The 25,427-nt window shown below is 37.2% G+C and overlaps 1 protein-coding gene across 2 annotated transcripts in view; it reads right to left on the reverse strand.

The window, feature by feature from the left end:
- Positions 1-2,639: 2,639 nt before the first annotated feature.
- The window catches only part of LOC113119375 (syndetin-like), a 123,701-nt gene continuing 100,913 nt past the window's right edge, over positions 2,640-25,427 (reverse strand). For both annotated transcript variants that reach the window (XM_026288806.1, XM_026288804.1), the window contains 6 exons: positions 21,537-21,685; positions 18,726-18,822; positions 18,253-18,411; positions 11,174-11,295; positions 4,498-4,687; positions 2,640-3,688 (listed from right to left, as the gene is read on the reverse strand). In XM_026288806.1, coding sequence (XP_026144591.1) covers positions 3,569-3,688; positions 4,498-4,687; positions 11,174-11,295; positions 18,253-18,411; positions 18,726-18,822; positions 21,537-21,685 — 837 coding nt within the window. In that variant the 3' untranslated portion in view covers positions 2,640-3,568. The remainder of the gene's footprint in view (positions 3,689-4,497; positions 4,688-11,173; positions 11,296-18,252; positions 18,412-18,725; positions 18,823-21,536; positions 21,686-25,427) is intronic.

Here is a 25,427-nt window from a genome sequence, read left to right on the forward strand (position 1 = left end):
CTGTTTTTCCCCAATTAACCTTTTGCGGCACTGGACAAAGTACTGATCTGAGATTCTCAGCGCCCCACAGTTCAAGAAAACTGAAGATTACTTCAACTTCAACATGGCAAAATATATCAAACTTTTTTTTTTTTTGGTGTCTGAAAATATTTGCTTCAGTACATCCCAGTTTGCATACTATACTTCCTAAACAGAATTCATTTTTTTAATTATGTGTCCCAAATTGTAGTATGTTGAAATGAGCATCCCAAAGGTACTTCTAGGGCTACTATTTCCAGTAAAAATTCAAAGTCCAGATCCATATATCTACATTAATCAGATTTAATTTCTCTGTCCACATTAGTGTTTTTAACCATTCTCTAAAACTTTCCTTTCCACACTAAAATGTAGGAAAACACTTAATTTAACCTGCCTGCACATATGTAAAACCACTTATAATTGAAACTGAAATGTATCCACTTTGGAGAGCTTTTTCAACAAGCTTTGTTTTTGTAAACCGAAGCTCCATCCCATTGTCGACAAGAGGCCGAAACAGAGAGAAAAAGCATAGGCATATTAGTGTGGACAACGCCATAAAGGGTTAGTTCACCAAAAAAGAAAATTCTGTCATTATTTACTCTCCCCGTAGTTTGTTCCAAACCTGGCTGTGAACTGTTTGGATATACCAACATTCTACAAAATATCTTATTTTGTGTTCAACAGAATAAAGAAATGTGAGTGAGTAAATGATGACAAAAAAAAAAAAAAAAAAAAAATTTTGGGTGAATATTCCCTTTAACAGCTAATATTTCCCATAATCCATTATGCTTTTGCGGAAGATTCAGATTGTGGCGTCATTCAAGCAGGTTCACCTAAGGCCTGGTTCACACGGGACGATTTTAAAATTGTCGGCCGATTTTTCAAACCTGAGAGACCCCACACACGGCGATAAAAAATCACGGGTCTAACAGTTTTGGTCGTTCAGTGTGTGGTGTGCAGCCACACGGCAATATCAACACATCACACACAAACCGATTTGACTCCCGAGCATTCCCAGGTCAGACGGGAAATCTCGCTAAATCCCTTGAGATCAAACGTGACTTCAGAGTAAACAATCATGGCGGACGAAGAGGATGCAGTGGCCATAGTTTGTGCTTTGTTTTTGATCAGATTATTTTACGATAATCGGAGCATCCTAAGATTGTCGGAAGGGGTGAATCGGGGCTAAAATCGGCCTAATTATCCTGCCGTGTGAACCAGCCTTTTAGAGGAAGAGTAGCCATGACAGTAATGAAATGCTCCAGAATATACCCAGAACACTGTGAAAAATCTCCTCTGGTAAAACAGCGTGAAGTAGACAGTATACTTACATTATTACATCAATTAACAGAGACGGCTTTGTAAAATGTGTCCGAATCCGTTCCATTAATGTGAGTATTTGCAACAGATTCAGTACTACACTAACTTCTACATTAGCATTTTTCTGGGCTTGCAAGGCAGAAAAAAAACCTTTTTAGGTAAAATTCTGTTTTAGAAGTTGATTCTGACAGATATAGATGCTTAAATGTATGCAAGTAATAAGACCAACCATAATTAAGTATACAAACAGATGTTAAAAAGAAGATAAATTGCAATTATTATACAGTATATGCAAATGTGATGGTGTTGTTCTTGTTATACTTTCAGTACAGAACGCTGAATGTGTCAAATTATTGCAGAACCTGAAACAGGCAGGCATGCTGATATGGGTGGGTTTACAACAAGCATTTTTAATAGAGGTTTTTTTATGTTTGCATTATTAAATAGGTGAATTGGTTTTATTTGATAAATGAGAGGTATTTCTGGAAAGAGAACTATCTACATTTGTTTGTTTTTGAACTTTCAAGTAGATTGGATCAAGACTACTGGATTAATAGTAAAATAAAATAACCTAAAAATAGCACAGGATGAAATAACCAGCACTAGGAATGAGTGTTTCCAGTTCATAGGAGAAATTCTATTCATTTCAGTGACCGATAAACTGCTATGCATGGTTATGAAGGTGTGAGAGGATGTTCTCTCAGGTTGTCCTCTGATGTTTTAAAATACAATGTTTTCCAGACGGCCCTCCTGCTGGCCATTAAAAAAACATAAAAATGCCTCCCACTCACAATGAGTCACGGCCAAATCAATACATGCGCTCCATCCCAAGCAAGCTATTTAAAGTGCAGCACAACAGCCAATTAATTAGTGCTAAAGCTTCACTTCCTATAGAGGATTAAAGGGAACTGCACAGCGCATGGGAAAAAAAAAAACATACCTGAAGGGTAATATGTCATTGTGGAAAGTTGTTAAAGAATAAAAAAAAAAAAAAGGATTTGTAATGTTTGCTGATAAGTTTACTGTTGATCAATGAGCTTCTACAAAAGTGGAGCCTGTGGTGTAGTTGTATATATATCTAAAAAAAAAAAAAACCCAACAAAGCTGCTCTAAAAATATCCGAGCAGGTTCTATAAATGGTGGTGAGATTTTCTTCCGCTGACTGCGTTATGAGACGTCCGGAGGGAGAGTCCAGTCCTACGCTAACTTCTAACAGCTAGACTAGAGTGAGAAAGAGAGGCATGTTCAGGGATTCAGATCACAGACTTCATTTTTCAATTTCACTGAGCACACAGATTGCGTTCAGCCAATATGTTTTTTTTTAATGTAAGGATTCAGCACACTTGAACATCAAAATGTATTCAAATGTCAACTAGTGGACTGAATACACTGGTGTATTGTGATATGTTTTCATACCACAAAAAAAATCTAATTATAAAATATCATTCGCGTGACAAAAATGCTAGCGTATTTATTGTACGACCTTGCCTTCAACTTGGTACTGAATAGTATTATACAAGTTTAGTAACCACATACAAAGCAACACGTTTCAGCAGGAGAAATACAGTTTCTCTGCATTTCAGACATACGGTATCGGAAATAAACAGTTTTATCACTTTCTAACAGGAAGGTTTCAGGACTTTTTTTTTAAGAGTCTTCCTCTATTATTACTATTAACATATAAGTTATCACATACCTGCACAAATGTGTTTCATGACAAATGACAACCACACTTCAATACGTCTCTGGAATCTGTAACAGGGTGAGACCAGTGACACACAGCTACAGTAGCGAAATGACAGTGACCTGTCAAAACCAGACGAGGGACACACATGCTTTTTGTGTTCAGTGTCAGAGACGGAGTCTCAGTGTGTTAGAGGGAATACTGGTATCCCTTAAAAATGCAGATCTAGCACAAATAACTCAAAAAGGAAATATGGCAGAACATGGTCGCTTAGTCACGGCTATGTTTAAATTACTGTTTGATAGCGCATGAGTCATTCATTTGTGTTGTGATTCAAGTGATAACACCTTCATTATCCTTAACAGCCCTTCAGATGACTGCTTTATATGTAGTCAGAGCACGTCCTGCTTACATTCATAATACAATGAAAACAGAAACCTCAAACGTTTACATGGTTAAAAAATGCAGGGCGTGCGTGATAATAGATACTGGACAAGAAACAGTGAAGGTGTGGGTGTTTTTTCTGTGGAGTTTGGTGACATTTATTTATCTTTTTGGCCGGTCAATGTCATCGATAGCTGCGAGGAGTTTCTGTCGTGCCTTCTTGTTGATGTGGGACCCGAGGCAGACATTGACCAGGTTAGTCAGCTGCTTCATAGAGTATTCCTGGTCAAACACAAAACAAACTCATGATAAATCTCTGCTAGAGATGCCTTACATCATTTTAATGAGTTAAAGCATGACTTGCATGAGATGCTTTACTAAGCAGCATCACAGCGCTTTTTCTTTACATTTAAATTGGAATCTAGTGCTGCATGATATTTAAAACACATCCGTTTTGATGGTGATATTAAATCAGATAAGCTTTGAGATTTGCAAGAACTAAAGTTTTAATGCAGATCTCTGATTTAAAGTTTTAGAAACAAACGTTGCCAGATTGGGTAAGTCTGATTCCTTTCTGTGAATAAGATCAAAATGTGAATATGCTTTCTTGAATCAATTCAAAACTATTATTATTTGTGTATGATCACTACAAACTTCTCACATATGACACATATGGTTTGTTATCATGTGTTGGTGCCATATATTTTTATAAAATAAAATGAATGTCATTTTAAATATAAACATTTATTAAATATAAATATTTAAATATTAAATATAATATTACATAGAACGAATACAGGTAAAATGGTACATGTCCTCATTATTTGTCATTGGCCTTTTACTATTTCTGAATTCATAGTTTACCTGTATTTACTTTTTATAATAATTAATATTGACATTTTACAATTTAGGTAAATCAATTTAAGATAATTATATTCTTCTCTATATACTGTATAAAATGATTTAATATTCTTGAGTTCAATTTTGTCTTGATTGCAATTGATTTGATGTGTTTTTACTTGACTTTAATTGTTTTGATTGCAGGAATAAGCTAATTTATTAAACCCATTGTCAGGTGTAATCCATCTTACCCTGTGGTTCTTGATGAACTGCTCCATGTCATTCTCAGTAAGGTAGTATGCCTTGATGTAGGTCTCTACGAACTCCTTGTCTGGAATTGGTCTGAGGTCGGTGAGCTTCTCCAGCTTCATCAGGAACTGCTGGAAGTCCAGCTGCATCAGCGCACGTCCTTCATTACTGCATTTCTTCACATTTGCATAGCTGGCAGACAGAAGGAGAGCATAGGTGAGTGTTTGTCAAACAGATAAAGGGCATTCATTAACTGTTGACAGTTTATGCTACATTAACTGTACAGACAAAGTGTTTTGCGTGAAAGTACCATGGTGCTTGTAACTCTACCGGTTACATGTGACCTTGTGCCCTACCACTGATTGAACCTGGAACCTAAACCACCATAATGTCAATGGAATGTCAAAAAAAATACATCAATAAATAGATAAATAGAGCAACAATGCAGTGATTGACCAATCAGAATCAAGTCTTCTACTTTTCCAGGGCCATATAACAAGATTACGATAGCTGAGATCATTCTTTTTTGTGTTTTAGGTCCACTTCTGAATGTAAAGGTGCATTAAAATATAGTGGTGCATATTCATAAAATAATAAATCGCCATAGATGCTCCACATATCTGGTTTTCAGCTCATATAATATGAATAGATACAGAATGTGGGATATGGCATTTAAGCCAAAAGACAACTCAGCCTTTGACTGTTAAGAGACACCAAATGCTGAGGGCCATTTTTTGACACCTTTTGATTTGTACAGCTCGTGGGTCTCGGTTTGCAGCCCTGAGCATCCAACAGAAGCAAAGCATCGATTTACAGTGTAGCTGCATCCAAGGCAAACAAGCATCCATGCAGAGTTCAGTGCTGTTGACACCCCTGTTTACTTTTTGGCTGACAGCGGTGTAATTACTTTCTGTGAGGTGAAGATATTGCTGGGCCTGTTGAGGATATCCAGTCTGCCAATATATCCCTCTGTTTCCCTGCCTCCTTCCTTCTTCTTGTCACACTCTGCTTGATGGTCGGCAATGATTTGGAACGCAACTTGGCACTGCACTGGCAGATACTACTTGCAAAAAGACTGGGTCTAAATCATTAGAGTTGGTGCTAGGATGAATTAGCTAAGGGGACAGAAAGTTTTCTCTTCCCTTCACCTTAATTACATGTAATGGTACTTTAAAAGTTACATGTTTTTTAGTTATGCATATACACAGTACTGTTCAAGAATTGAGTTTCTGGAGAATTTATTGGTTTAAAAAGTAGTAATATTTTGGAATAATACTGAAAAAGTATTTATTCATGTAATGGCAAGCTAAATTTTCCGGCATCTATTAGTTTTATCAGATATCAGTGTCACATGAGTTAGTACATGAAAACTTACTAACTCAAATATTTGGAATGGTAGTATAAAGATAAAATGAAGTGAAAAAAAATGCAATAAATGACACTACACTATAAACAGGAAGCAGGAAAGAAAAACACATTTTAATAGCATCATTGCTTGCTGGTAGAGTGATGATAAATGTGGGTGAGAAAAAAGGTCTCAAATTCAAATACCAAAAGATCATACTTTTAACAAACTATTTTAATACACCATACCTGCACAAATTCAATCATAGACTGTAATTTTAAAACTAATTTACAGATTTAAAATAAAAATCGTTGCAAAAAATAAGTAAAGCACAAAAGTGTTTTTTGGGCATTTCATGATTATTATTCATGTTTCGGGAATCTTTCCAGCATTTAATCAGCTATAGGACAACAGTAATTTTCTCAGCTTACAAAATGCTGTGGATGCTGTCTACCTGAACATGTGATGATTACAGAGAGCGCTAACTCCCTGCAATTGCAATCACTGTTCAGTTTTGAGTAAAACTGCACAGGCAGAAAAATCAGCGAAGCTGGCAGATACAGACTGCTCAAACTACACACAGACAGCCTCTTTATCACCTCTTCCAAACAACCTGCCCTCAAAGATTGTGCGCTGCCATTTTCAAACAAGTGGCCCTTGACCTTATGATGCAGGTGTACAGCTGAATCCTGCCAGGAGGTGCTTGCCAATCTATGCTGGGCCATGTTCTTATCAACTATATATTTTATCTTGGCAAAAAACATCCTTTTGAACAATCACAGTCCTAGACCTAAGCTCCCTCTGAAATCAGAGGATCATGACAAGCTGATGTTACTGAAACCATAAACATTCCCCTAATATCTGATTAATTAAATTAATGCACAATTTCATTGTGCATGCCCCATTCACCTGCTTATCCAGCAACAATGACCAGCTCCTGGGTAAATAGCTTCTCAGGGTGCTTTAGTCTTAATGTCTGGCACATTGGAGTATGCAGACTTTATAGAGGACCAACTGTTAAGGAACACACCGAATAGTGATTTTAACCAAAGCAAACATTTGGCCAGTGGCAGCCCAGATGGGACTGAACAATAATGGAGTGATCAGTTTGTAGAAGATTCTTTCGAGTTTCTTAGATACTCTGGGAACATACGGTCATTCCACATCAGTCCATCTGTGCTGTTGTTACGCACTCTATCGTGAGCTTGCACTGGGCTTTTCAGTTGTTTAAAAAAGCCTGTTCATCTCTGGACAGTGTGTGATTACTTCTTTATGCACTCCTGAGCTATAGAAATGAATAATCAATGGAAAACATGGCTAAAGAAATGCATTATTCTGATACGTTTAATTCTCACATTACTAAATCCAGAAGCTTTACTGTGAAAAACATCTCTGAAGTCAAGAGGTGCCAGTCAAACTCATGTCAAATGTGCTCCCAGCAAATCTCCATTATGTTGAGGGGGTGACGAGTATAAGAGCTTCTCTGCAGGTCTGTGAGCTTCTAGATTGCCAGCACACTGAAGATAATATACTGCGGTAAGGAATGAGTGATGGAAGACAGGCTGACAACAAGAAGACATGACTTCCAAGTTACTTGTCACACTGTGCCACACAAACTTCCCTGATGTTCATTTACAATAATCCAGCTCTCGGCTAATCACAAGCAGATGGGTGCAAGAAGAGGAAACAAGAAGGAAAAATAAATATAAAGAAATAAAAAGAACATTGATGGATTTATATATTCAGCTATTTGAAAGCAACAAAGGCATTCTGCTCATGGCACAAAGTCATTACTGATATTTGATGGATCCTCACAGAACTAATGCATTTGAACAATATCTACAGTAGGAGCATGCCTCAGGAAAAAGGTAAAAATAGGGAAAAGCACTACACGTACATACAATAACGAGAGTTGATCCAAACACAAGATCGATGAGGCAGCTGAAAATCTCAGTGCTTCTTGTTTTAATCAAATATCATCAACATGAAGCACAAGATTTCGCACACCCACGAGTCCCCAGTGATAAAGGGTTTGCATCTTTCAAAACAATCACTGCCAGCCAAGCCATAATTGAAAAAGCCAAAAGCTCTTCTTGCTCATAAAAATAATCAACAGATTTAAGCAGAGGAATAAAGAACAGGAGAACTAAACCTTTTAATCAGATTTGCTGTTTTAATGCATATACTGTAGCTGTGGTTTAAAAGCGTCTGGCTATGAAGGCATTTGCCTTTTGTCAGATATTTGCTTTAAAGGTGAATATACTATTGAAGAAAGTTGAACATCAAAACTGTAGAAAATATATAATTTATTATTAGTTTATTTATCTGGGAAAAAGTAGCATGGTTTACATAAAAACATTCATTCAACACTGAAAATAAAAAGAAACATTACTTGAGCACTAGGGGTGTCCCCGACTAAGGATTTTCATAGGTGAATCAGAATTTCCAAATCTTGCCGATATTCGACTGATAGTCGAATCATACGTTCGGGGGCGGGGCAAAATACATTCAGTCAAGTCAGACATTCGACTAACATAATTACTGATGTTAACAAAGAGGGAAAATGTGTAATGAACACAGATATAAACGGAGTAAATAATGTTTTATGTTTTGATTAACAGATAGCTAACACTCAACGTTGGTGAAACCATAACAATTAACAATTAACCTACCTGTTTGAAAAAATCCAGTCTCTGTCCGTGTCAGTTTGAGTCTTGTTAATCCCTGCCACCAAGATGCTCCTCTGTCGGTCATGGATTATGGAAAGTGAAACATAATTCTATAGGGGTGGTTGGATTTATTCACGCATTTTAAAATGTTATTTTGAAGCTTCTTTCTTTTCAGATTCTTACAACTTTATCATAATAGGCTGTATATTGGGAGAAAACTGTATATTGGGTAGTTCTATGTGAAATCAGACATTTGAGCTCCCCCATATAATCAATAACACCCCGCAAAATTTTTTACTATTAGATTGGTAGTCGAATCAGGCTCCTCGAATCAAAGCATCGATTCGTCGACTATTCGGGGTCACCCCTATTGAGCAACAAATTAGCATATTTAAAGGGGTCATATGATGCAATTTCAAGTTTTCCTTTCTCTTTGGAGTGTTACAAGCTCTTGTTGCATAAAGAAGATCTGAGAAGTTTCAAAAACTAAAGTCTCAAATCCAAAGAGATAAAACGTCTCGTTCTAACTCGCCCCATATGTCTACATCAGGATGTGGAAAGATTTGCATAACACCGCCCAAATGTTCACACAAAGAAAGAAGGCTTAACTTTTATTCTCGTTGTTGCCGCTGCCGCAATGTTGTGCAGATGCTGTATTTCGTTATGAAAGCGAAAATACTTTGTTTGGCCTTCCAATAGAGGACATAACTAGAAATCAGTGGTTAAGTTGTATTTAAAAGTCTTTTATTATTGAGTTTATTTATTAAGTCTGGCGCTTCTTACTCACAGTCTGTAAGTACGTTTACATATTTAGAGAACCTCGCTTTTCAGAACGATGAAATTTTACCAAAGTTCATATAAAGATAATTCTCAACTATGACTTGAGATAGATGATTTAATGATTTGAAATACAATTTTTCTTTATACAAAATGTGTGAAACATGGCCATAGACAGTTTTTCTCATTATATATACTGTATTTATAAACTAAATCTAATTTGCATATTGATGTGTTTTTGGGGCAACATTTAATGAAAAAATAACTGTAATAATGGGAGTAATAATTGGCAAAATTTTCATAATAATATATAATATTTCATAGGAATATCAAAATATCATTTATTTCTCTATTCATTTGTTGTGTCTTCCAAAATGCATAATTAACATGCTTTTAGTCCCGATGTCCTCATATGAGGACATGTATGAAATCAACATCCTGTTTCATAAAAGAAAATCATATTTTGATTTGAAACCCCATAACATTTTCCTGAGATATCGATTTATGACACACAGTTAAAAAAAACTGTCATTTAAATAATAATTACTAAATGTTATCATATTTCCATAAGGGTGTCACAAAATTAATATAAACATTTTTGAAGACCAAGCAGAGAAAGTGTTCATGGTGAAATATGTGGCATGTCTCTAAAATATGCTCATTTGAGGATGCAGTATCTCAGGAGGATGAAGTTGTAATAATATTTCACAATATTACTATTTTTACTGTACTCATCCTTTTGTTAAAAACATTTAACATTTAAACTGGGTAAGGCATTCAATTATCCAATGATCAGTGTAGCAGAGTCACACAGTACTCATGTCAAATCCACTAGTGTTCACTTGTGCTTTCTTGGAGCATAAATATCACTGGTTTTATGAGATGATTTCATCAACTTAGATCTGCCTGAGGAACTTTAAGAAGTTGTTAGGAGGAAAGTAGATGGTTATAAAAAGACTGGCAAAGCTTTTAACCTTCTACGTCCATTAAAGTAAAACAGAAAGAGCGTGGCACCATCAAAACACGTCTAAGGTCAGTCCATCTTACAAAACCGAGCAACTGGATAAAAAGGGCATTTGTAAGAAAAAGGACCAAGATGCCAGATGGACTACATGGAATTCCAGAGCTGTTTGAATGAAGGGGGAAAACTGTCTAGACGACAGCAAGTGTTGAGCATTTGATGTCTTTTGCCTCTTTGGAAGATCAGCCAGAGGAAAGTCACTTTTGAGACAGGCCAACATAAAGTCAGCCTGGAATCAGCTAGAAGCCATGTGACAAAACATGAAATCTATTGGAAGAATATTTTGTGGTCTGAAGAAGACTAAACTTGAGCTCTTTGGCCTGAAAGTGGAGTGCTGTGTTTGGGACCCCAAATACAGTGCAATAGATGGTGACAACCCCGTATTCTATGGTTGCTTTTCAATAGGAGGAACTGAAACTTTGCGACAAAAATTTGGCAATGTATAATATTTAATAAAGTATTTATAATAATTGACAATGTAGGGAAATCCTTGAAGAGAAGCTGAAAGGTAAATACTTTTTGTTAATGAGAACTCTAAGTGGAGAAATAAATGGCTAAAGGTAAATTTACTGGATAAATGTGTTTATATCATTAAAGGATTTATAAAATAAAATAGAAAGCACTATAAAACCTAGTTCAATCAATACTACCAGTGTGAAGTGCTATTGCAACAGTAATATGAGGTTCTTTGGCCTGTTTGTCATCCAACTGCTCCTGCACGCTATTTTCTTTGTTTGGGAATGGGCTGAGTTGTTTGTGATGGCCAGTACTCCAATAAAAACACTCTGTGGTATGAGATTTATCTGAGAGCAGGTGGTCTTATAGACAATCCACACCCATTTGGTTAGGCCTGGTAGCCCACTTACCCCTCCACTAATGTCCTGTTGGCCAGACGGATGCAGTGCTCCCATAAGACATTGGACACAGGCAAAGGAATCCGAACTATTTTCGACACATCTCCCAGTCTCTGGTTAAACTTCTCAAACTCCTGCAGAAAACAGATGACGACATGTGGGTCAATGTCATGCCGCTCATGTTTTGTTTGGATCTATTTATTAACTAAAAAGATTCATAATTAAATACTGAAAAATAATAAAGACTTTACAAATGGAATTCATACATGGAATGACTTGAATGCACCTCTTATAAAAAAAATATTTTGGGTTTGATTTTTGATTTTCTTTAGTCAAAAATGTCAGGGTTATAAAACTCTCATCTCAACAACACATTGAATATAAAGTCTCAAAAATATGCCTTCTGATTAAATAATTCATAATATTTCGGAAGAACACTTTAAAACCAAAAAAAAAAAAGTATACTCGAGGAAATAAGATTACTTTTCACTTGATTTCTTGAAAACGTCATGAAAGTTTTTCAAAACAAAATGAAATCCACATGATTACAAATCATACATTTCTAAGAACTTTGCATGTGTTTTTTAACCTACACTGCTAAAAGATTGCATTATCATGTCACTCTTAGTTGTCACTGACCCTTTTTGTTTTGCTTCCTCTCTTGTGTGCAGTGCTTGCTGTTAACTGTTCACCTTAACCACAGCGTTCTTATTGGGTGGTGTTGGAACCATCTGGATGAGAGGTCATGAACGGGCTAGAAACGGTTTTGTTTTAGAATTCCGTAACAAGTCCAGAAATCCCAACAAAGGTGTAAATTAATCACAGAATCAAAGTAGTAGAAACAGCAGTCTATAAATGTTCACTGGAGCCATATTGGCGGACCAGGTTGTCAAACCTACAGGTTCCAGGCTATACAAAGAAACAGTCTCTGCAGTGCAGATGTCTCGATAAAGCCATGCCACGTACAAAAACCTGCACTGTATAAGCCGGCTGCTTATGGAGTTGTTGATTCAGCTGTGCTCGAGCCCATTTCTCTTTCACTTGTGACAGGAAAACCCGCCCATAACTTTCTTAACACAATGACATATGGCTCAATTGAGAGCCAAGGACTACATGTACTGTGGACTCGCACCTTGAATGTTGATACAAAGCCAAGGGCACTAAAACTGCTGTGCAAGTTGTCTGGGATATTTTGTTCCCTTTAATCTTCTGAATTAATTTTTTTAAAATATCGAGTTTATTTTACAGCTTAGAAATATGGTTTTAAGAATAACACAAAATTGCTGGTGTCAAGATTACTGTTTCGCAGTATCTAATTACAATTTATAGTTCCTGCAAGAGACAGTGTAAGAATTCATACCAAGAAATTAATCACAGCAAGCATAGATCAGATCATCTGCTCTCAGTCATGTTGATAAGCATTAAAGCAATGCAAACGGAAAGGTTTTTGATTTCTTGCAAGTCTTGCAGTGCAAGAAAATAAATAAAATCAGTATGATGAAAAAAAAAAAAACGCACACTTACATTCTAAAAAAACTGGAATTTCACTTCTGAGCTGTCATCAGTATTGGTCCGAAATTGTCAGAATGTCTGTCTTATAAATCAATTAGAAGAAAAAGCTAAGAAAAAATATTATTTTTTGTGCAAGAATATTTCTAACACAAATGCAACCCTTCGCTTCAGAAGAGCTGTGTGGAGCTGTTTTTTATGATGGATGCATTCACTTTTTGGTTTTCAAAATCTCGGTCACCATTCAGTGTCATTATTAAGCTTAGAAGAGCCAGGACATTTTTTTAATATAACTGATTGTATTCATCTAAAATAACAAGGTCATTATATATGTGTGTATGTATATATATATATAAAGCACAAGACACACACACATCTAGAATGGCTTGAGCGTGAGTAAATCGTGGGGTAATTGTAATTTTTGGGTGAACTATAACTTTAAGAAAAAGAAGATACTTTAAAGGTCCCCTTCTTCGTGATTTCATGTTTTAAACTTTAGTTTTTGTATAATGTTGTTGTTAGAGTATAAATAATATCTTTAAAATTCTACAGCTCAAAGTCCAATGCCAAGCGAGATATTTGATTTAACAGAATTCGCCTACAAAAAAACTACCCGTTTGGACTACATCCCTCTAGTTCCTGCAGTAATGACGTCACTACAACAGTTTTTGACTAACCTCCACCCACATGAATTCACAAAAAGGGGGCGTGGTCTTGTTGCGCTCCGACGGAGAAGAGGGAGGAGCTGCATTTGTATTTGTCGCCATGTCGTGCCCACTTGCTTCTCAAAGCTAGTCCAATCGCGTTTAAAGGAGGGCCACGTAAGCTAAGCTGGTGTCGAATCACAACACAGGAACCACTGGCCCAATCAGAACTCGTTACATATTTCTGAAGGAGGGACTTTATAGAACAAGGAAGTCATCAGCCCGTTTTTATGACAGTGAAAACAGCAGTATACAGATAGGTGAATTGTGTGAAAAATACTGTGTTTTTTTACACGCGAAACGTGAATACATGTTATATTGCACACTGTAAACACAACCAAAGCTTCAAAAAAGTGCATAAAACGGGACCTTTAATATATCCATTAATGTCCCCCAACCATATAACAAAAGTCAAAGGGTCCAATGTTGTTTTGGTCCAGACTGTTGCATTGTTTGGACAAAAACAGCTGAAAAATTATTTTACATTAACATTTTATATTGTATTACACAGAAACCATACAAGTTGAAAACGGCATTTGAATGACAGAATTTTCATTGCTGTAAAAAAAATACACAGCTTACTTTAACTGGTTCATCCAGTACATGGCTGTTAGAAACAAATAACAGTGCATTCCTGCTCTATAATGCAGGCACCTAATTGTGTCATTTACTAATACATATAGGTAAATGCCCTTTCTGAGCCCAGACACCTGGACACCATTTTCTTGGTCAATTTAAAGAGAGCAAGTGTAAGTGTGAGTCACTGCTGAATTTCCAGAGTTACATAATTAATTTAGTCAACTTGGCAAACCCAGACAAATTGGCTTCAACAAACAGACTTGGCACAGGGTTACAATGATAGCACCAGGAGAAACAGCCTCAGTGGCTTCACTCAGCTTAACGGGTGCACAAAGGTGAGCCTCTTCTTCATTAGCAGCCAAGCTCTATTACATTCCCCGCTAAAACTTTGCAGCTCGGATCAGGAACTTATGTAAATCCCCATAATTATGCATATTTCGGGATTCATCAAGCTTCCTCAGCAAACAAGCCAAAGAGATAATTCAATTGTGAAACCCCATCTGCTCTCTGAGCCTTTTTTTGTCTCAGTATATGTGCCAGCCATTCAAATCGCTCCCTAACTCCATGCAAAATTCATATAGGCTAATGAGCAGAGGTTACAGAAGAGATGTGGACATGCAAAGGAATGAGACACCCTCAGTCCATTCATAACTGTTCCCTTTAAAACTTGCCCCTCAAATTCATGCGACTCCCAAAGCCTGACCGTTTAAATAATTAAAATCCTGACAAATAATTGATACCATGATCTTTCAATCTAGAGGAATTCATGAGGCACAGTCATTAGGCAAGAGGGAAAAAAATGGTAGGAAGAATACAAATTTGCATGAAGAAAGCTAACTAGCAACCTTAGGGTAAACATATCAATCAAGTCTGCTCGTTGTAGGCATAAACTTGTTTGTTTGCTTCAGTGGAAGTCACAATTGGGCCAGTAAATTATAACGTAGAAGTTGCATTTCCATGCATTCGTAATGTGCTGCATGTGAAATAGCAACAGTGACAGGGGACAGTGATAGCTGTACTGGGCTTTCATTCAAGAGTTCAAATCCCACAAGTCTCTCCACAACAGCACCCAGAGGAGCAGCACTTAACCTGAATCATCTCGCTTTAAACATGCAGCTGTGTGAGTGGGCATGGGTTCAACAACATAAGGTCCACTGAACATTACTACGCACTTAGGCTTTATTTCAGTTAAGAAGATTTTATCGGCTGTGCCGGCGCTACAAGTTATTCAGAAATCAAACTGATTATAGTATATTATAACTCAAAGTTTCCTAAATAATATATATATATACGGTTCACAAAATTCACGGTTCGGTTCGATACGATACACTGATGTCACGGTTCGGTACGTTTTAGATACAGCAAAATGTAAAAACATCTAAACTTTTCAGAATGCCGCAAGGGCACCACGGTTCATGTGTCAAGAACTAACCAATCAGCTTCATCCTTTCCCGTAACAACGTTGAAAGCTCAGCCAAGATGAAGGAACAGCTGATCATAGTTGTATATGGATTGCAATTTTGAAATAAATTTAGTAGCAGAGCTAGCCTACTGAAAGCGATTTTTAGAGCTGCGAATCCATTTATCCTTTGCTGAAATTTCCGCGTCTTAATGGAGAGAGCACGTCATTGTTTCTTAGCAAAGGCAGACGCCTCAGGGGCACTTCTGCCCGAGCGCTTTGGAAAGGAGGAGAAAGACGCGGCTAGCATTTTCCAGGCGTTTTTAGGCGCGATATGTGAAAGGTGCTCGCTCACTCAGCACGCGCTGAAGGCTCGTTGCAAAATGTCTAATGCATTTAACAGACCAGAAATAGAAGATCATCCAATAACCAACAGGTCTGGTGTTTGGGTGCACTTTGGATTCCCTGTAAGCTATAATGGTGATGATAGAATGAATGGTAAATAGTAAGGTCTCATGTCCGCGGCTATAATGTAAATGTAACATAAATGTAGCCTACCAATCGACGCGGTGATGTCTTTTGCCCTGTTTGAGTAAGTTGGAAATGTCTGTCTAAATGCTGCGGGGGTTGTTTGGTGCGTGTATGTTTCTCTTTTTTTTCGTCTTTTCCCAGATACTGACACACTAAGGTGATGTCGGCGTAAATGAGTTGACATGTTTCAAGTATTCCCGCTGGTGTTTATTTATTTTTTTATTCCCGCTGGTGTACCCAGCAGATGCGACATACCGTTGTTTTTTTATCCACCACTCTCTTGCCATCAACATTATAGCTTGCAGGGAATCTAAAGTGCACCCAAACACCAGACCTGTTGGTTATTGGAGGATCTTCTATTTCTGGTCTGTTAAACGCATTGGCCATTTTGCAATGAGCCTTCAGCGCGTACTGAGTGAGCAAGTGCCTGACTGAGTAGCCTAACATAAACATTGCAGTTGGTGTTTTTTTCTTCTTCGGGGCTGTCAGGGGCGTTGCCTGTTACGTCGTTTGGGTTATTGGGCTACCTTGTTGAATGCATATCATTATATTTCACTTTTTTTTTTTTTTTTTAATATAATTAATTAGTCCAACGAACGGTTCAATACGAATACGCGTATCGTTACACCCCTAATATATATATATCTATATATATATATATATATCCATCCAGTTAGGCACATACACATCCACATGCATATCCATAACTTCAAAAACAGACAGAAACCTAGAAGTTGTGATTGATAATCAACTTACTTTCTCAGACCACGTTGCTAAAACGGTTCGGTCCTGCAGATTTGCTTTATTCAACATCAAGAAGATCAAAAATCGGCTTAAAACCCATCTCTTCCATCTTTATTTGATCCACTAACTCTAGCACTCTCTATTCTAATTCTATAAAAATAGCTTCTCTATTCTTTTTGTATAATATACAATTACCAAAAGTAAAAAAGGCCTCTAACACTAGCTTGATTTATTCTTTTTCTGTTCTGTTTTCATGTATTATATAATTAAAAAAAACCTTCTTTCGTTTACTGCGTTAAGCTAACTGAGACTTGTTATAGCACTTGCATGTCATTGCTTTTTTTTTTTTTTTGATTGCTTCCACTGTCCTCAATTGTAAATCGCTTACAAGTAATTTATATTTATAAATAATTACAAATTATGTTATACTTTTATATATTGTTATTATGCAATACCTATATACACTATTCAATAGTTTAATACTTTTTAAAAGTAATATCTTATACTCAACAAGGCTGCATTTATTTGATTAAAAATCCAGTAAAAACAGTAATATTGTGCAATATCATTAGTTCAACTTCAGTTTATTAATAAAGTACAAATAAAAACAGCCACAGGACGACCAACGTGCTGAACAAGTTAGAAAAAATAAAAGATTAAGTACTCTAAAGTCAGCAAAACTGTTTAAAACAAAACACTTATACAGTACACAAACAGAAGCTAAAAGCAACAGATAATTTTAAGACCTGATTTGAACTCCGACAAAGTGGAGGGATCTTAAGAGGGAGGTAGCATGATCAAATATCCTCTTTCCCTTCAGGAATCTCGCCGCTGCGTTTTGAACAACCTCTATGCGTGCCGTATGGGACTTAGATATACTAAAGTATAGGGAATTGCAATAGTCCAGTTTTACAACTTAAAATAACATATACACACACACGCACTTTAATTATTTCTAATTAAATGTTCTGAAATATTTGCATTTATTTAAAATAATTGTAAAATATCATTTTTAACTGTGTGTGTGTATAGGAGAAATACAATAACGTGGTTTTTTTTTTTCTTTTTAGAGGTAATGCTCCTCAACACGACTGATTGCGATATAAACCATAGATAAATAAGAAATAAAAAAGACTCTAACACCCAAAAGCTTATATTCCTCACCTCATCAGTAAAGTCAATCCATAATCAAATCCGTCACTTGAGTGAGTGTTTGCACTGTTTGAGGAGTCGCCTGTCTCTCTCAGTTAAACCCAGCATGTCAACCTTAACTTTAGACCTCTAGATAACCTTCTGACACACACGTTCTGACACCACACATTTCGACATCCTGCTTCCTGTCAGGTGAGTACAGCAGATGAGTGGATAGGACATGTCAGCAATGCCCTCCTACTGTGGCAAGACAGTGTTCTTAAAACTCAACAAACCATGTTGTAACTGACATTAGAGAAGGAAAGAAATTGCCAAGAATGAACTATAGATGAAGGAAAAGGTTGGCTGGTCTTTACTGATGCACGTCTAAGTGAACTCCCACCCGCTTTCCTGCATTGTGAAAATGAACAGAGAGGAGGCAACCCATTATTCCCTCACATAAAATCCACTGCACGGCTTCACAAACACATTACCTTTAAAAGGACATCCACATAGACGTTGTGCTGTGACATTATCTCTTTAATGTCCCATTTCACTCCCGCCATCAGTAACAGCATCTGTTCGTAATCTATGGCTTTGGCCGCCACGATCCAGTAAATGGGTTTGCGGAGCTCGCTGGCTGTAGATACGGTCTATAGAGAAAACAACATAGAAAAGGTCACAATTAACAAAAACAAAATATCCAAGAGGCAAAGACAAACATTTTAATTAGTTGAAACAAATTAGATAAACTTCTTCAAAGCACTGTAGTATATTACAATTTCATATCACCTAATATTGCTATAGTCCATTATTAGGTGATCTATGTCATAAAAATCTCATACACACAGCAGAGCTCATCAATAGTCGCTTTGAGTCCAATATAAAAAGTTACACATTTCAAAGACATTAGACACTTGAAAAGTTTCTCAAAAGGAGAAACCGTAAATATTAGGATGAAACTGACCTGTGAGTAGAACTGCTGAAGAAAGGGCTTCTTGGCTGAAGGCATCATGGTGTCGAGATGAAGATGAAGGAACTCAAACTGCTCTGCCAGAAAAACTCTGCAGGGGAAATGAGGCACAAATAAGAGCATTTTCTGCATGTTTGTAGCGGCACACAATCACTACATATCGATGAGCCTCAGGGACCTGACTGCGCTGAAAAAAGTTTGAGGCTTACATTTGTCAGCTTTACATCTGTCTGGTTTCATTTTATTTACAGACAAGAGATATAGACAGATACTGAGTGCTGGATATAAGAGCTTCTATATTAAGAGCTGCAAAAATTCTGCATGCAAGAAAATCCTTCTGCTGCCAATGGCTGGGCACAACCGGAAACTTCATAAAGTCAGTATTCACCCACCAACACAATGCATAAGGCACCAGATCATTTATACTTATGACAGCCCACACACAGAGATAAGTGTTCATTGAGCAATAAGAGCCTAAATATTTGCATTTAACAACTAATGAACACGAGTTGATTTAAAAGCAGAATGTGTAACGCTATATTCTATGTTGAGGACTGCTGACACATGCATTAAACAAGCAGCACACAGACTTTGCTTGGGCATTTCAGAACGACCATAACACAATTTCAGATGCTGTGTAATGAGATTGGTCTATTGGTTTGTCAGGTCATGCTGTCCCATCGCATAAAGACACATGACTTTTTTGATGCACATGAATTTATTCGGCAAATGTGTTTCCACCTTTTATTCAAGACAAAAACCGGCTCAAGAGAGCATAACATTTTATTTTATTTTATTTCAAATTTGACATTTCCATCACTCGTTTCTGATGCAATACTTCAAACTGCGCATTAAACCAGGGCTATGGAAACACAGCTAATGTGTTTAACTTTCAAAATTAAACGTTTGCTTTTCTCTGATATACCAAATAAATGTTTTCTAAAGAAAGATGTAAAGTTCATACTGAAAAACCGAACAGCAATGTTGTGAAATATTAGTATAATTTTCTTATTACAGAGCCCTGAAAACAGAGCCCCCACCAACAATGTGTTCTCAAGAAGATTTAATTACAACGGCAAAATAAATGTGAAGGTAATCAGTGAATCAAGTGCATCGTGATCAGAGCAGATGCAAATTACATCTAAATATGTATCATTTATCTGGGATGTGAAAGTGAGTAAATGATTTTTGATATATTTATATTCAAAACACTTGATCTTGAAAGAGAAAAAAATAGGTCTGTTGTGTCAACAGACATGGTGCTGATGGAACAGGGTATAATCTGAGGTTTGCATGGTTACAAACTTTGCAGCCTTCATTGATTATTCCATTAAGAAAGAAAGTGCACAGGGAGGATGGAGAGGGGTTGTACTGCCACAAACCTCCTCCAAAAAAAAAAAATGGCGGTTTCAAGTGTAGTGCATGCTCCACAAAGAGAGCAGAGACCTTCACAGCTTTGATGACTCAATATGGTGGAATTTCTGTGTATCACGTTAAAGCAGAGAGTCATTCTTTCCTGAGAAGAACCTTTTCCAGGCTTAATCTCTGGATCTCCTGATCCGTCTTCAATCTAAGACTTTGAAAACGTTCTCCAGCACAAAGCTCGGCACGAATCGAACGCCATCTGGATGCATCCAAAGCAACTATAGCGAGGATCAAACTCTCTCTGTGAAGGCTTAACGTCTTGCTGAACACTCAGTCGAACGGGATAAAGGTCAAAATAGGAGGACTGGAAGTTAAGACATGGTTTGGAGGCCTGACAAATTTCTCTTCAGGGTTACGGTGGAAATTCAGGTAGCTCGCATCAGCCCCTACGGAATCACATCACTTAATGAAATGAACTCCCATGGCTGTTGGCGAAGCTGGTTCAGCCCACCTCTGCAGACTCATCAGGAGAAAAGCAAGGCTTAATGGGGTTCGCTGATTAGATAACAAGCACAGTGATATGACTGATTGGGTTAGACAGGCTTGGTTGAAAGGGGCTGCTGGGGTTAGACGTTCATCACCTAGCAACAGTGAGCTTGATCACAAGACAAAAGTCAACCAGCTTTTTAATGTAAATGCGTTCATTTGCAAGTCTCATTCCGCTTCTGCTACAAAGACGCCACAGCTGGATATATGATGCAGATGCCAATTTCTTAAAACACTGATATCTTGATGGCACTTAGCTCATCCAAAAGGAAACTCTATGTATCGATTATGTATATGTACACTACAGTTCAAAGTTGGGAGGATTTAAAAAAAAATAAAACGATACTTTAATTTAGCAAGTATGAATTAAATTGTTCAAAAATGACATCTATATAATGAAACATTTCAAATTCACATAAATGCTCTTCTTTTTAGCTTTCTATTCATCAAACAACCATGCAAAAAAATCAAAGTTTCAAAAAATAAAATTTAAACAGCACAACTGTTTTCAAAATGAATAGTAAATAATGTTTTCTTGAGCTCCAGATTAGCATATTAGAATGATTTCTGAAGCATCATGTGATAAGACTAATATCTGCTTGTCATCAGTAATGACTGCCAAAAATTTTGCTTTCCCATTACAGAAGTAAATCTCTGCATATTTTAAAATGTATGTGAAAACAGAAAAAAGTTTAAAAAAATAAAACTGTTATAATCTTGAGCAAATGAAGCACAGCCTTGGTAAACATAAGAGGCTTCTTTATAGTTTATGTATTAAAATAAATGTGGTGTGCATGTTTGTAACAAAAACAAGGGTCAGTAAATAGCAGAATAAAATCATTTTCCTTTTTGGTTGAATTATTTCTTTAAGTAAGGTGGTTTAAAGTAGCTTACAGTGATTCAGTGGCGACGACTCTCTCAGCCAAGCCATAAAGCGTATCACTAGCCGTCAGGACCACCAGCTGACTGAGATGAGGACTGGGGACCTTCTCCCTCCTGTCCTCAGGAGACGCGTGAGGACCTGTGTTCTCCCCTCCAGCCTCCTGCAGAAACAACATCAACAAACATTTAGATCCTGATCCTGTCCAACTGAAATGAAGAGAACTGGAAATGTTCTGCAAATGAATACTACTGTATGTCCAGTAAAACACAGGCAGTATTCCAGGAATCAGTCAATTCATTTAAGAAACAAAATAAACAGAGGTTTAAAAATATGCTCAACTTTGGTTTTATATTCAAAAACTGTCTACTTGCAAATGTATTGTTGGAACCTACTGCTTTTTAACCAGTAATCTCAAATATCCTCAATGTGATTATTCAGAAAAATGTAAAGGCGTTTAAAGGAAAAGGTTTTGTTGGTTTTGCCAAAGCAGCTTTTTGTAAGAAGAAAGGGGATAACTACCTCAGAGGTTTAGAGTTACAATAAAAGTTATGAGTAAATGAGCTGTAAAGTGAGAAAAAATACAGCATAAAACTACACATATGAAATTTAATGAGGAACTGTGAGTTCTGCCCCCAAATGGTAATGCTTTGTCCATATGTAAATGAGGAATGCATACCGTTCTGCTTTATATTCAAGAGTCCCAAAAGACCAAAGAAACCCAATGACACAACAGAATGACTCTCAAAACGAACAATCATGCTGAATATTTTTCACTTTTACTTTAACTGAAATCCCATTTATATGTCACATTAACAAAAAAAAAAAAAAAAACATGTAATTAAATTGTGAATAGTGTCCCAAGGAAGAGTTCACTCAAAAATGACACCTCAATCATCATTTACATTTACAAATCTGCATTCTTCACGTTCACTATGGAAAAGACCAGCAACGACATCCTGACTTTTTTGTGAATGATGGAGGGATGAAAATTCAAATGCGTTGGAACAACAAAAGGGTAAATGATGACAGGATTTTCATTTTCAGGTGAACTGCTGTATTTTTTTTTTCAGAGGCGACCAATAAAAAAAACAAAAAAAAAACAATCCGTTCTAAAATTTGGGTCTTGTTAAAACAGCTCACGTGACCACAAGGAATCATCTCACAAAACATGAAAATTGGTTTGGGATATCACAACATTGCAATGCAATTTGAACTTTGCCACTCTATCTTTAAAATATTCAAAGCCTTATTTCCCAATATCCTTACACAAACCTATTAAGGTCATATGTGATTACAGCTGAAGTGCTGCCTTTGTGGATACATGTATTACATTCTACATTAATTAATCATACAACTTGATTTGGTACGTGTAGACATCTCCCTGTAGAATTAAACAGAGATCCAATCCAGTCAGACTCAGCATGCATTTAATGTATGTTATGCCGTGGCCTAGTAGTTAGAGAGTTTGACTAAGGTTCGAGTCTTGGCAACACTGTGACTGAGGTGTCCTTGAGCAAGGCACTGAACCCCCAACTGTTCCCCAGGCGCTCTAGCATAAATAAATAAACACTTTGCAATCACAGGAATAAATTACATTTGAAAATATATTAAAGGGGTCATCGGATGCTACATGCACTTTTGCAAGTTGTTTGAACTGAAATGTGTATTGGCAGTGTGTATACACAATCACCCTATAATGATAAAAATCCTCCCAGTGATTACCCCTTCCACAAATCGAGCTGATCTCAGATGCCAAACTCTTCGTGACATCACACATACAGGCCCCTCCTATGATAGTTTGACTGACAGTTATGTTTCAGCTCAGACTGGACTGACATCTTACCTTAGACCCGCTCCGAGTAAGCTGTCATCAGTCCGCCATTGTTTCGACTCCTAAGCGATTGAGGTGTTCTGTTGTTGGAATGGTAATAATGAAAATAGCAGTCGTCATTTACTCCTGAGCCGCTGAAGACGCATAGGGGATAACATGTTTCTGAAGGGTATGTGACCCCGATTTACCTAAATGCATCTATCTTCACCCAAATCATTCATGGTCCAGATTCACCAACAGAAAAAGTGAGTATAAAGGTTTTTTTGTTTGTTTTTGTTTTAATTAAATTAATCTTTGCAAATCGCTTTTCCAAATAATATGCTAATTAGCAAGTTTCACGATGGATGCAGCTAAAGTAAACAGTCTCTCTAAGAGCAGCTTAGAAGAGAGGGACGAACAAATTCACCTTTGTTTATAGATATTAATATACTTGGAGACCAAATAACAAGCAATTCAGCATCAGTGTATTCTGAATAGGGGGTCTATTTACCATCTCTACACTTAAGTCTAAATATGAAAGATCTGATGAGACAGTATAGTAGCAAAACATGCATTTTGAGGTCATTTCCTGGCCATCAGTTTCACCATGTGCAATGCACAAAGCAATATTGATCTTTTCTCCAGATTAATGTATTCAGAACAACAACAACAACCTTCAATCCTTACAATGAGGTCAGAACAAATATCTTCCAAAAGCATATTTATTTTGAAGGATGCAAGACTATTCTGTCATTTCATTGTACTATGTATAAAAACACTGTCCATAGTAATCAATCTGTCCATGAAATGACCTTTAAAAGACCATAACCTAAAGGCATGTGGAGTAAACGTTGTTTGATTAAAGGAACACTCCACCGTTTTTTGAAATAGGGCTTATTCACATTATTTCCTACATTTAGATAGGTGGGCAAATGCATTTTTGTGTCAGTGCATGCATTGTTTTAGTTTGACTGGGTCGGCGTTAGCTTAGCTTAGCACAATGAATGGAATCCTTTGTTGCCAGCTAGCATGGCCTGAGTAAAAGTGATCAAAAAATAAAAAAACCCCACCTAATTACTTCTTGTGGACTGCGTATTCACAACGAGTACGAATAGCGATCCAGATTAACACTAGGCGATTTCCTAGGCAGATATTGGCTTGGGACTATATTATGGGGAAGCACAGGCGAAGCACTGCTGCTTAGGCGAAGCACTGCTACTTCGGGGCAGAGAATCACGCAACACATGAAATCCCACGACTTCCGTCAACATACCGGCGTGAATAGTAGCTGCCTGCCTGGCTATTTTCCTTACAGTACACGAATGGCGATGAACATGGCTGATTTTGAGAGAGACGAAGGGGGTGACTTCTCAGACAGTCAAGAACCAGAACCATACCTATTTGAACCAAAGTTTACAGAAGACGAGCTGCGTGCTTTGGAAATAGAACGACAGTAGGAGACTGCGGTCAAGCCAGCCGCACTTCAGAAAAACACCATCAAGCCAGCCGCGAGTGAAATTTATATGCGCGTGTATTAGTTGCGATCGCTCAACAGCCTGAGGACGTGAGGATGAGAGCCAACATGAACTGGTGGTGTGAATGTGGGGGAATATGCCAATCTATGCCGACGGAAATAGAGTGTCTTTGCTGTAGAGAGTGGGACATGTTTTTGCCATTGATGACCAGGCTCAACACGTCAGATCAAGATGAGCGTGCCCGAAGTTGTGTCACATCTACAGAGGATTTCACGGCGCTGATCCATTCTGCAGTACTCGATTTTTTTTCCGGTGTGACAAAGTGAACTGGAAAAAACGCCCCACGCCGAATGGACCAAATGGACAGCTGTCCACAGAGTAAGTGATTATTTTAATCATGACGCATGTATAGATCGACCCATATTATACCTGTATTCACATAGAGTTGATGTTTTCATGTGTTGCGTGATATCTCTGCGCCGAAGTAGCAGTGCTTTCTTCTGTGCTTCCCCACAATATAGTCCCAAGTCAATATCTGCCTAGGAAATCGACTAGTGTTAATCTGTATCGCTATTTGTACTCGTTGTGAATACGCAGGCCACAAGAAGTAATTAGGT

This window comes from Carassius auratus, chromosome 19 (genome assembly GCF_003368295.1).
Source record: "Carassius auratus strain Wakin chromosome 19, ASM336829v1, whole genome shotgun sequence".
Lineage (NCBI taxonomy): Eukaryota > Metazoa > Chordata > Actinopteri > Cypriniformes > Cyprinidae > Carassius > Carassius auratus.